The sequence below is a fragment of the Bidens hawaiensis genome, unplaced genomic scaffold (assembly GCF_021521415.1).
Source record: "Bidens hawaiensis isolate Kalapana, Puna unplaced genomic scaffold, B.hawaiensis_p1.1 tig00030422_1, whole genome shotgun sequence".
Classification (NCBI taxonomy): domain Eukaryota; kingdom Viridiplantae; phylum Streptophyta; class Magnoliopsida; order Asterales; family Asteraceae; genus Bidens; species Bidens hawaiensis.
Window position 1 is genome coordinate 15,453 of NW_027495068.1, and position 13,149 is coordinate 28,601.

Here is a 13,149-nt window from a genome sequence, read left to right on the forward strand (position 1 = left end):
CCCAAAACCGTCCCACATCCACAGAATCCAAGGAAACAAATTGCGACTCTTGTAAAACAATAAAACTAACCTCATGATGGACTCGAAGACCTCGAATCCAATCGGCTTTGCTAGAACTCCCTAACCCACGAATGTTCAGAGAAAAAACATTCATTGAACACCTTCTTGATAGCCTTCGGAAACAAGAACCTCTTTAACATTAGAAACAAAATCTTGCAAATTCTCAACACCTAACGCCTTACTCAACTCAGTGGTCTTCTCCAACTCCACCTCAATCGGACCTTGGTGTTGCACCGGATCAATACCTCTACCAATCATCGAGGGCTCCGCAGTCTCTCCCTCGATGTCTCGAACCACCTCTGTATTAGTAGACATCCCTTTGTTAAGATCCGGTGTTAAGAACACTCCTTCAACACCTGTCTCGATACCCCTAGTAACATCCAAAGGCACGTGCATAATACCGATAAACCTATCAAGATCAAACATATCTTTATCCTCCCTTGGTCTCTTCTTAGGACGCTCCCTAGAACCACTACCCCCACTCCGATTAGAAAATAAAGACTTCCGTCTGAACTTCTTATGTCCCTTGCCTTTCAACACAGCAACATTAGTACTATCAACGTTACCATTCTCGACCGCCTCCTCATTAGAATGATCATAAGAGTTCGAAAACTCCTCGACCATCACGTTAGAATTATCGTTCACACAACCATCCAACCCATTAACAACATGTTCCCTGACAGAAAACTCATTAGCTTGAGAACATTCGCCCTCTTCACGATGCACATTATGGAACTCATCCTGCACGATATTATCATCACACTTATCCTCCTCCGGTAAAACGGAACCATCATCCTCTTCATACTCTACTACACATTCCGGTATCCATTCCCCAACATCTTCATCCACCCACACTTTAAAAATTTTTCCCCTCCAATTAATGTCCACCCGATCCACAATCCGTTTGCACTCTTTACTCAACACACCGATGAGAGCATACGATAAGTTGTTCTCTTCACCTGATAAGGAAGCCGATTGAACCACCTTGCCAAATCTGCTTCCAATCAAATCGAATACCTCGTCTAACATCAACTGAGCCGGAACCCCATGAACTTGGAGCCAGGCGATCCGACCCTCCTCCACTCTAGTTCTATCAGACCAAGGTTCTAAAAACTCAAACCAGTCTGACCATTTGTCTTTGTCATTCAGGAAGGCATCCCTATCCCCACTAACGCAGAATACCAGCACCATCGAAAGCCCTCCCAGATACTTAATCTCTAATGATCTCCAACCATGCTTCCGAACCAACTTTTTCAGAGAAGTTAACGTGTGAAGATTCACCACCCTCCCCGTAAGAGCACATCCCTTCCAATGAGAAAACCGTTCCACCGAATCATCCACCTTAATCTCATCTACTTTGTTCCGATTTAACAAAGAATCAACAAAGGAATGCCCATTACCAACTGATGCAAAGGGAACCCCATTCCTATCGGATCCTTCGGAACTAGGGTTTGTTTGACCACTAGGTTTTGCATGGCTATTAACAGGAACCGAAGCCGTCTTCCTCCTATTACCAGAGTCGGGTCTATGTAGATTCTCACCATCCACAAACCGAGCAATCGCAATAAACAACTTATACGAACCGATCCATACGTCTGATAACTCATCTCCCAACCGTTTTTGACATCTTTCACCTTGGAAAACGATACGAAAGCAAACCTCTTGCCCCATTTATCCAGCTTCCTAGCTATATAGGAACCTTCGTAATGACCAAAGCTACCCATAACATCTTTTAAGTCTTGCGAAGAACACTTTGGTGGAAGATTTGAGACAAAAAACTTCGATAAAACCTTGTTATTACCTTGAGACTGATGACCATTCCGTTTCCCTTTCCGATTACGTGGTTGTTCCCATTCTTCTGAATCCATGCCGCCGTGGATCGTCGAAGTGGAGGATCGTCGAAGTGGAGGCTGGGCGGTTGGGTCAGTTGGCGGCGACTGTGGAGGAGAGGGAAGAGTGAAGGTGGAGGAGAGGGTTTTCCGGCGACTGTGGAGTGGTGGTGGCTGTGGAGAGGGGTTTCCGGCGACTGTGGAGGGTTTTCTGGTTTTTCGGCTGGGTCGGTTGGCGGCGACTGTGGAGTGGTGGAGGCTGAGGTGTGGTGGAGGAGTAGGAAGAGTGAAGGTGGGAGATTAGGGTTTTCCCCGTAGGGTGGCGGCGGCCGGATCCCCTTAGGGTTTTCCGGTGAGAGATGGGGTCCTGGATAAAAGAGCGAGACTCATTTCAGAGGAACAGATAAAATTGCCTTTTAGTGATTTTGCTTATTTTGTTTGTTTGGCACTATAACAATTTAAAAATACTTTTTTTTTGTTATTTACAATCCAACGGTAACTTCTTAAAAAAGATTTATTTTTTGTTTCAAATATTAGTCTAGCCCATTTTATGAATCCACAAAAAAATTTCCATCTATATTCCTCTCAAAAAAATAAATGGATGATAGCAATTTCTTTCAGCGTTTGCTAAGCGATCCTAACCCAAACCCGGCTCCAAACACCAACCGAATTCCGACTCCAACTTTCGGTTTTCAACAGTTTCAACAACCCGGATTCTCTCCTTACCCGCATCCAAACTTTGGATCTCAACAATTTCAACAAGCCGGTTATCAATCATTTTCACAACAACCTGGATTTCCACCATTTCCACAACAACTCGGTTATCCACATCCCGGTTTACAATAGTTTCAAACACTCACACCTACTCAAATGTCATTTACATCGACACCATCACCTAAACTTGGTGACTCTGCTTCCCCTGTTACTAGTAAAAAAAATGGAAACAAGTCATAGGAGTATCTAAGAGGGTTCAACAAAAATGGTCCATAGAGGAAGAGATTTCTGGGTGCGTATCGAAAAATACTTCTGTAGTGACCCTGCTTTTTCACGTACCACCAATACCTTTAGGCCACACTGGCTTTCGATGTCAACACCAACTCAAAAGTATTTAGCAAAGAAGAGAAGCGATTGGTCTGATGATCAAATCATCTCTCTTGCTAGGGAAGAGTACGCTTCAACCGGTACTACGTTTCAATTCGATCATGTGTGGAAACTTGTGAAAGATGAGCCGAAATGGCACGAACCGGTACCCTTTCTGCCGAAGAGGAGTACGACATCAGCTTCGGGGGACTATAGCACATCAGCTTCCGATGGACACTCTATCCCGATTGACCTCAACGATGACACTCTTATCTTGTTTGAGGAGTTCAATGTTGTAGACGAGCCGAATGAGTATCAAGAACCGAACCGTCCAATGTGGTAAAAGAAGGCCAAGGAAAAGGTGAAGTCAAAGTAAAAAAGCAAATGCGGAAGCAGGAAATATCAAAGAGTTTGATGAGATGATGAAAACACGAATGGAAGCCGCGGGTGCGTTCAAACAATAAATGGACCAATTTCTCTTTAACCAAGACATTAATATACTAATGATGGATCGATCCCACATGGATCCGGAATGATTGGCGACGCACAAGGCGATATACGAACAAATCAAAAGACAAACGTAACTTATAATTTCTAGGTTATGTAAGTTTGAATTTTAGGGTTATGTAACTTTTTAATTTTTTATTTATATAACTTATGAATTTTAATTTTCATTGGTTCCAACCCAACGGCTAGCTAACGCCACTTTTAGTTTTCTTTATGATTTTTTTTTCAAATCACTATAACGGCTAGTTTTCTTATTATAGATAGAAATATTCCTTTCATATTTACCATACCTTTCAAAATTGCCCAATTAAGTATTCCCTAAATAAATATGAGTTCCAGTGATGATATGCAAGTACCATTTATAAATTCGTCTACTGCTAATGATATGCAATTTATGCATTTAGCTATTAAACAGTATGAAGAATTGATGTCTTATGACTTCGACAACATGTATTTGCAACTAAAGCATCACTATACCGAAGAAGGTTCTAGTGCTAGATGGCCGAAGCGCAAACCAGTACATAGGGGTCATGAAGAAGCAGGCAGTCGTCTTTGGAACGACTACTTTGCTCCGAAACCAATCTATGAAGAGCGCTTCTTTAGACAACGTTTTCGAATGCATCGCCATCTTTTCAATCAAATTGTCGACAATTTGAAAAAAAGTTATTCATATTTCACACAAAGAGTTGATGCAGTGGGTAGAATCGGTTTATCTCCCCGACAAAAATGCACGTGTGCCATACGAATGTTGGCATATGGCATGGCAGCTGACCAAACGGACGAATATATACGTATTGGTGAAAGTACTGCTCTCGAGTGTCTTCAAAGGTTTTGTAAAGGACTTATTGAACTTTATTCGAAAAATACCTCAGAAGGACATCCAGCAGTTACTGGATAAGCACTCAACCAAGCACGGGTTTCCCGGAATGCTAGGAAGTGTTGACTGGATGCATTGGGCGTGGAAAAACTGCCCAGTTGCATGGAAAGGTCAATATGCGCGAGGTGACCATGGACATCCCACCATCATGCTCGAAGCAGTTGCATCATATGACCTTTGGATGTGGCATGCATATTTTGGTGTGGCGGGGTCGAATAATGATATCAACGTCATAAATCAATCACCAATATTCAATGAAATTTTAGAAGGTGGTGCGCCTCAATGCAATTTTATAGTGCATGGAACATAATACAGCATGGGGATACTATCTTGCAGATGGTATATATCTTGGGCGACGCTTGTCAAAAGCTTCAATATCCGCAAAGCCCAAAAATGTTGGAATTCAAGACACGTCATGAATCGGCAAGAAAGGATGTCGAGAGGGCATTCGGCGTCCTTTAAGCTCGATGGCACATTATACAAGGGCCAACAAAAATATGGAGCAAAAGGTTAATAAGTATAATGTATGCATGTATGGTACTACATAATATGATTGTAGAAGATGAAGGAGACACGATAACCTATTGGTCGGATGATGAGGGTGAAGAACTTGAACAAGCAAACCATGGAGCGATAGTAAATTTCGAAGGGCACTTGGCAAGATTCATGAATATACGTAACAATGAAGCTTATCATGCGCTTCGAAATTATTTAGTGAGCATATATGGTCTATTAAAAAATAGTCGTTTTGATTGAGGTAGAGTTTTTAACATTAGTTTATGTAACATTTTTAGTTTATGTTTGCGTGTGCTTGTTTTATTTACTAATTATGTAATTTTAAATTTTTATTTATATTACTTTTATTATTTATGTAAATTTATTTACTAGAACTTATTTTATTTTTAAATAATATGAAATAAAAAATAAGATATTTGAATAAAATATTTTATTTATAAAAGTATTTTAGTTATTGAAAGAAAATATAAAAGTAGGTGATTATGTGAAATATAGAGGTGCTTAAAAGTTGATGTAGTGTTGGAGGAAAAATAAGAGTTTTTGGTGTTTTAAAGTGAATAAGTGGAAATCTGATGCGGCGACAGCTGATGTGGTGTGTTCAGTTTGTTTTTCCTCATTCACCATTGTGAATGCTCTAAGAACCTACATATGAATTGAACGATTGTATCCCAACTCTAATGCATAAGGTAAAATAGTTAATCAATAAATTAATTTTAATAAAATGGATGAATATGTAATATAAATTAATAATTTAGTAAGGAGAAATATGTGGTATATAAGTTTTATAAAGAAATCGCATATTGTAATTGATTTTTTGATTTGAAATAAAAAAGCATTTATTTATTTTTTTATTTTTATCAAATTTAAATTATAATAATAAGAAGAAGGATCCAGTTACAACAGAGAGGCGGGTAAGCGGGCAACAAGTTGCGCCGCCACCCCTTTTGAATGGCAAACCCGATCCTACTGAAAACATAGTTATCGTTCTTCGGCGTCGCTGAGTTACTGTGCATGACCCGCTGAACTTTTTTTAAAAACGAAGCAGCATCGGGGGCGAGAGACCTAAATGTATCAAAAGCAAAAGCGATGAAGGCATGTTGATTCTCAACACACGCCTTATCGTGCTTAGTCCGCTTGCCTAGCATTTATTAATAGTATCGTTCGAAGAATAAATAGTTTTAAACATCTAATATATTTTTTTAAATTGTCTTGAACATGAACCAACAAGCAGTTGGAAGTATCACAAAAGAACAGGAAGTATCACAAAAGAACAATTGATCCTATGCAGCCCAATGACTTTTCTTGTAGGAAGTCATTGGTTCGGGTTTCGCCATGAAGCAATTCGCTATAGGTTGAGCGAATTATGAGTTTCTTCCTAGGTGAGTGACCGAGATCGTCACATTTTATTTTGCAGACAAAAGAGTGATCTAAGGTGCTGTTTGTTTTTCCTCAGAAGGACTTCTCCACCTCTTTTGTCTGCACAGAGAAGAGGGCGCGCAGACGTTGGGCTCTGCAGTGTGTTTGTTTTTTCGAAGACGTTTCATTAAAAAACGTCTGCGCGCCCTCTTCTCCCATAAGTGTTGGTATTATTACTTCTTTAACCTCTTCTCCCAGAAGTGATGAGCCAAGTTGCTACTGATGACTCCACCAGCAATTCTTCACTCTTCATTTTATTCTTTTCATTTGTTGTCACCATAATCTTTGTTTATGGCTGTGTTTTTCTATCGATTGCCGCCATCATCGCCGATTGTTACCGGGTTTGATTTACGAACCCTAGGCAGCGATCGTGTGGTGGTGGCAGCTCTCCGATGTTGGGAAATTACGGTTGTTAAATCTAGGGTTTATGACCTCTGATTGTTACCGGATTCGGTGTGGTGGCTGTACTCCGGTGTGGGGAAGTGATGGCTTTTAAATCCACGGTTTCTGACGCCGGTTGCCGCCTCTGTCGATGTCGATTGACATTTGATTTGGGTTTTTTGGATGGTTGTTTGAAATATGAAATCAGGTTTGTGGCTGTGATGATCTAATGTTGTTCGAGTTAACATCAGCTCAGGATATGTGCCTGGCGTGGCAAAAATGCAGGATGGCAGGTACCCTTGCAGCCATGGCACTTTGAACCTTTTGCACCAATGTTTCGATAGGTCTGAGCCTCTTTATAGTGATTATTAAATCATTGATGAATTTCAAGTTTAGTTTCTTTTGATATTTATAGATGATGGTATTTGAAGATTTTTGAGTCATATATTTCACCCGAACCATCATCGTTTATACTACTTATTTTTCTTTAATTATTTAAATTTCAGCTTATTTTAGCAGTCTGCAGATGTTAAAAAACAAACAGTATTCTTGTTGCAGACTTCAGAGTTTTGGTTCACCTCTTCTGCTACAGATGTTGGCAGATGTGGTTTCGCAGTCTTCTGACATTTTACATCTGAAAAACAAACAGCACCTAAATATATATAAAAAATTATTTGGAAGTACCCATACGTTTCAATTACGTGATGTGATAGGTTGGGGAAGAAAGAAACTGTAGCTCTTCCTTATCGAAATAGTTGACTTTTGATGCCTTTAAATCCGCTCTTCCTTTCTCAACTTCTGTTCTACTAGATCTTCCTCAAACTCGTATCAATGGCGTTAACTTCATCATTTACTTCACGCCCAAATATTACTTATGACGTCTTTTTAAGCTTTAGAGGCGAAGATACTCGTTATTCTTTCGCAGATCATCTCTACAAAGCATTAGTCCAAGCGCAACTTCGCACTTTTAGAGACGACGATGCAATCCCATTAGGCCACGAACTCAAGCCGGAAATAAAAGATGCAATCATCGAATCCAGGGCTTCTATAATTGTTCTTTCGGAGAACTACGCGAGTTCCAAATGGTGTCTTGATGAGCTTTCGTTGATCCTCGAGCAAAGGCAGAAGTGCAATCATTTTGTTTTACCAGTCTTTTATCGTGTATATCCATCAGCTGTTAGGAAGCAAGGTCAAAGTTTCTTTGTCGAGGGATCAAACTGGACGGTGGATACGACGGCACGGTGGAAGGCGGCATTAATAGAGGTGGCTAGTTTGGCTGGCATGGTTCTTTTAGGGTATATATGTTTTTACTTCTTTTCACATTTAAAATTATTATCATGTCTGTTGGTTCTGTTAGAATCTGGTTAGTTATGATAAGGGTGGTTCCTGATAATCGTTAAAAAATTTGGGGTTAAGCAATTATAACTAACCAGATCCAAAAAACAACTCTTTATAGTGCGCCCTAAGTCATACTGTCAATTGACGACAGAACAGGAGGGCAATAAAAGAATAGAGAAGACAGAAATATAGATTAGGTATATCCGCGCGTGTTAAGTTAATAAACACAATATTCATATAGTTTTATGGTATTCAATATTATATTCAAGTAAATATTATATTCAAGTAAATTATAATTTCAGGAACCACCCTTATCATAATAACCAGATCCTAACAGAACTAACAGACATGATAATACTTAAGTATCGCTTCAAAAGTATTAAGTATTATCACTTAATTGCTTAATTGCTTAAGCGCGATAAAATTTTGGACCTTTAGTAAAAAGAATTTTTTTTATTGTGCTTAAGCAAATAAGTTTTTAAATGGGCTTATTAGCTATGATTTGGGCTATAGAAATGGACTTAAATGAATTGATAATTATGTTTAAATATTAAGAGTACATATTTTTTTCATATTTAAATTTAAATAATCAAGTGTCCGCCCTCCAGGCCCCCGGCCCTCAAAGCTGGCCTTGATTATGATCAAATTCATGTGATAGTTTGACCTCTAATGTCTTTAGTGTTAATAGTCTAGTGCAAATAAGCTAATACTTTTAGGAGCTTAATTAACAGCTTATCTAGTTGTTTTGTTGTTTGAAAACTTTGTTTTTGTGTGGATGAATAAGACCTATAACAAACCTAAAAGCACAGATTTGTAGAACAGAGAACAAGGTAGCCGGTTTCCAGAAATTTATACCAAGTTATAAATTTTGCCTTGAATGTGAGGAGCAATATCAGTTTCCATCAAAAGAAAATGTGTTTCTTTGGAGGAGTTGGTTTCCATTGTTTAGTTAAATAATAATTGTGGCAGCTTTCACTTGATTAAGGAATAGCTTTATGCTTCCTTAGTTATACGGATCAAGCTTCTCTCTCCGTTACGTCTAATTTGTGGTTAGGCGTTATGACATAAATACAATATGCATATATTCTAATATTCGTATTTGTATAATGTGAAACCATGATGATCGAAGTGGAAATGAAACAAAAACATGGTTAATATATAATGGTAGGCTACTATAAGAAGTTAAAATGTTATTTTCTAAATATGCTATCTTTCGGTTCTTTTGTTCCAGATACAAAACACATGAAACAGACTTTATCAAAGAAGTGGTTGAGGCAGTCAACAATCAACTAGATTTGAAACAACTGAGTACTCCAGCGCATTTCCGTCGACTGGAGATACACAACAGTCAACAAGATTTGAACCAACTTAGCACTCCAGCCCATTTAACTGGATTGGAGACAGTCAACAGTCAGCAAGATTTGAAACAATTTAGCACTCCAGCCCATTTAACTGGATTGGAGATGGTCAACAGTCAACTAGATTTAACTGGATTGGAGACTCAAGTTGAAGATATCAATTTGTGGCTGAAAGATGATGAGCAACCAAATGTTATAGCAATATGTGGCATGGGAGGCAGCGGCAAAACAACGCTCGCCCAACGCGTTTATAACTTACACAAGCAACATTTTGAAAGTAGCAGTTTCGTTAAAGAAATTGGAAAACACTACAAGCATGGTCTCCTTGAGCTTCAAAAAAAACTTCTTAAAGATGTTTTAGGGGGGGGAGGAAATAATGATATCTAGTGTTTTTGAGGGTACACTTAAGATTGTGGAGATCTTGCAAATGAAAAAAGTGCTTATTTTTCTTGATGATATTGATGACAAAGACGAATTAAGCATTTTACTTGGAACAAACACCTTCCTTACACAAAGCAAGATCATAGTAACCACTAGGTTTCTAGATATAGATGCATGGTTTGGATCCATATCTTGGAGGTGTTGGGTGTACAAACTCAAATCCTTGAATGATATTGAATCATTGGAGCTTTTAAGTTGTCATGCCTTTGGATCCAAAGTTCCATTGGAAGGCTTTGAGGAGCTCGCAGAACAACTAGTCCAATATTGTAGAGGAAATCCGCTGGCTCTTAGAGTATTAGGTTCTTCTCTATTTGTTAGTGATAATGATCCATGGGAAAGAAATAACATGATAGAAATTTGGAGACGTAGAATAAATTCATTGAAAGGAGGCGATCTTGATTATAACATTCGAAGTGTGCTACAAAAGAGCTTCGACTTCTTACCACTTGACAATCAGAGACAACTGTTTCTAGACATTGCTTGTTTCTTTGTTGGAGAAAGTAAACACGTGGTAAAAATATTGAGAGATGACTTGCATGCAAAATCTGGGATCCGGATCCTCGCTAACAGGTGCCTTGTTAATATAGTTACTGGCAAACTGGTGATGCATCAACTCCTTCAAGATATGGGAAGAACGATAGCCTGTGAAGAGTCCAAAGACCCTTCAAAACGTAGTAGAGTCTGGCATGATGATGAATCTTATTCTTTGTTGAAAAAAGGCAATGTACGATGCTTGTTATGTGTATCGTTAAGCTTTTTATTTTATTTTTTATTTCACAGCCTCCTCTTGCAACTAGTATTCTCTAATTGCATGTATTTCTTCAATAGGGTTCAAATGCAATTGAAGGTCTAGCACTCGACATGCGAAAGGTTAAACAAGGGATTGGATCTAAGGTAAGACAAAGAAGTAATTTATTGTTTGATATCTGGAAATATCGACAAAGATTTTCTTAATGGATGATAAATTGCATACATCAATACAGGAAGAAAACTTTATGAGTCTAAACTCTAAAGATCAAATGTGTTGCTCACAAATTTTGTATCTTGATCATTCGTTTACTTGAAATGGGAAACATAGCAATCCGAATCGCAGGAGCGATGGTGTTTTCTATTGTATCATTCCTCTTTACCATTTAAGATCCATTCAAATCTATCACGTGAAAGAATTTAACAGAAAGTGTTTAATTTAAGGCTTTCATTTGTCAAGTTATACGTATGGGCTTCGCCCAGGATCAAGAAAGACATTGCTAATTCAGTATACTTTTTGGACATTATGATAAACAATATATGTCTTGTTCATATGCTGATATTGACTGTTTCTTTGAATTTTTTGTAACTGAAATCATAGGGAGTTTTATGTGCTGCTTTTTTGTTTTACACCTCTAATGGTGCATTCACCTAATTTAAAATTCGCAGCCAGTAGCGCTTAAAACTAGTTCGCTTGCGAAGATGAACAAGCTAAAACTGCTCCAGCTCAAATTTGTGACACTCACCGGGTCCTACAAGAATTTTCCAATGTTAAGATGGTTGTGCTGGCATGGATGTCCTTTGAAAACAATGCGGACAGGCTTATTGCAGAGCAGCCTGGTGGCTGTAGACATGAGTTATGGACACATTGAAATGTTTGAAGCGCCTACGGTATAATTTGTTTTCTTTTTATCATTTTACCTTTTAGCTTCTCTGTTTTAGGCATCCTTCATTTAGATGTACCTGTTATTGTGATATAGGTTCTTAATTCACTCAAGATACTACATTTTGAAGGTTGTGAGAAACTTATCAGCATCCGCCAGCTCCACCTACTCCCTAATCTTGAGACTTTGATCCTCTCTAACTGTAGCACTCTAATTCATCTTAGTGAATCCATAGAAGACCTCAAGAGTCTAGTTGTGTTGGATTTGAAAGGATGCGTGAACCTGTTGAAGTCTTCATTGAAGAATGTAAAACCAAAACGTTTATGGAATGATAGAGGAAATTCAGAGAGGTCTTTGTTTCTCTTACCAAGCTCGTTAAAGAGTTTATATCTTGATTTCTGCAAAATAAAGCACAACAATGATGTTCAGGTGGCATTCCATGCTCAATCATTCTTTAGGCTGTGGTTAGGATGTAATAAATTTGAGTTCTTGCCTAATAGCATTGACCTTCAAAAGCTAAAGACGCTCGACTTGTATTCTTGTTCACTCCTGAAGTCTCTCCCATCTATTCCAAGTACGCTTGAGGAGTTGTATGTAGAACGGTGTAATTCACTCGAGAGAATAACATTCAAATCAGGTCGTTACAGTCTTCAGTGGTTTTCTTATGAAGGTTTTTCCAAACTCTGTGAAGTTGAAGGCCTTTTTGAGTTAGTGCCCGTAGCAAAAGTTGATGAAGCAGATCTGGTTCAACATGTGCAGTGGATCAAAGCGTTTCAAGATCATAAGGCGGACCTAGTCGGTGATGAGATCGCTAAAGGGAAAGACCAGCAAATCCAGGTTATTATTCTTAACTTTTCTCAAATGCATGCATAAAAACAAAACACATATGGATATGTTTAACATACGAATTACTGACTTTTATTTGGCGTAGATATTGTATGAATATGGTATAACAAGCACCTATCTGCAAGGCATTAAGGACCCAAATATGATGAGCTACGAGCATATGTCACGATTCCCAAACGTTTCCTTTCATGTGCCTTTCCATCAAAAGGAACAAAGAATCCAAGGATTACATGTTAGTTGCTTATACAAATCTTCAGGATCCAATGACAAAGATATGTGGACTTTGTTGATGAAAATAAACAACACAACCAAGGATCTTACTTGGGTATACAACCCTTTGGGATCATTGTCAGTCTAGACGTCTATTAATTTAACTTAAGCTCACCAACTACTACAAAATCTTTAAATCTTCAAATCATTATCTTTCCATATCTATGACTTCTCCATAAATCTAAATTTCACCTGACTACTCCCCTTTGAGATGCAAGTTTCTTCAACAAGAATTACCTGCTTCTTATACGCAAACAAGTAAAAATATCCAAAAATAATCAAAAGTTTAACCTTTTCAAAAAGTCTAACAATCTCAAATTTTAGAAACCATAATCGTTTGTCTCTAGTCATCTAAGAAATCTATTAAGAAACTCATGAATAACTGTTGTTTAAAATGAAATTATATAATAATAAAGAACTAAATATAAAGAAAGCTAAATATATACGCAAGTATGTTTTGTTAGGATCAAATCGTTCTTAGCTAGACCAGGGAACACTTTTCAGCACATACATACTCTGCAAGATCTGGTCCATTGTCAGTATTCTTGTCCACTTAAAACCATGCCAGTAATACTTACCGTGAGGGATAAGACAATCTT

General features: G+C 38.2%; 1 protein-coding gene and 1 pseudogene across 1 annotated transcript; both read left to right on the forward strand.

Annotated features, from left to right (window-relative positions):
- The first annotated feature begins 3,804 nt into the window (after nt 1-3,804).
- Nucleotides 3,805-4,663, forward strand: LOC143580396 (uncharacterized; annotated as a pseudogene).
- A 2,834-nt stretch (nt 4,664-7,497) lies between these two features.
- On the forward strand, nt 7,498-12,638 carry LOC143580397 (disease resistance protein RPV1-like). Its single transcript, XM_077063429.1, has 7 exons — nt 7,498-7,961; nt 9,236-9,608; nt 9,724-10,527; nt 10,632-10,697; nt 11,220-11,441; nt 11,531-12,271; nt 12,366-12,638. The coding sequence occupies exons 1-7, from the start codon at nt 7,498-7,500 to the stop codon at nt 12,636-12,638; spliced, it is 2,943 nt and encodes a 980-aa protein (XP_076919544.1).
- The last annotated feature ends 511 nt before the right edge of the window (nt 12,639-13,149 follow it).

Coding starts and splice junctions, on each gene's coding strand:
- LOC143580397 (XM_077063429.1), top strand. CDS start 7,498: ATGGCGTTAACTTCATCATTTACTTCACGCCCAAATATTACTTATGAC. Junction 7,962..9,235: donor GCTGGCATGGTTCTTTTAGG/GTATATATGTTT, acceptor CTTTTGTTCCAG/ATACAAAACACATGAAACAG. Junction 10,698..11,219: donor AACAAGGGATTGGATCTAAG/GTAAGACAAAGA, acceptor TAAAATTCGCAG/CCAGTAGCGCTTAAAACTAG.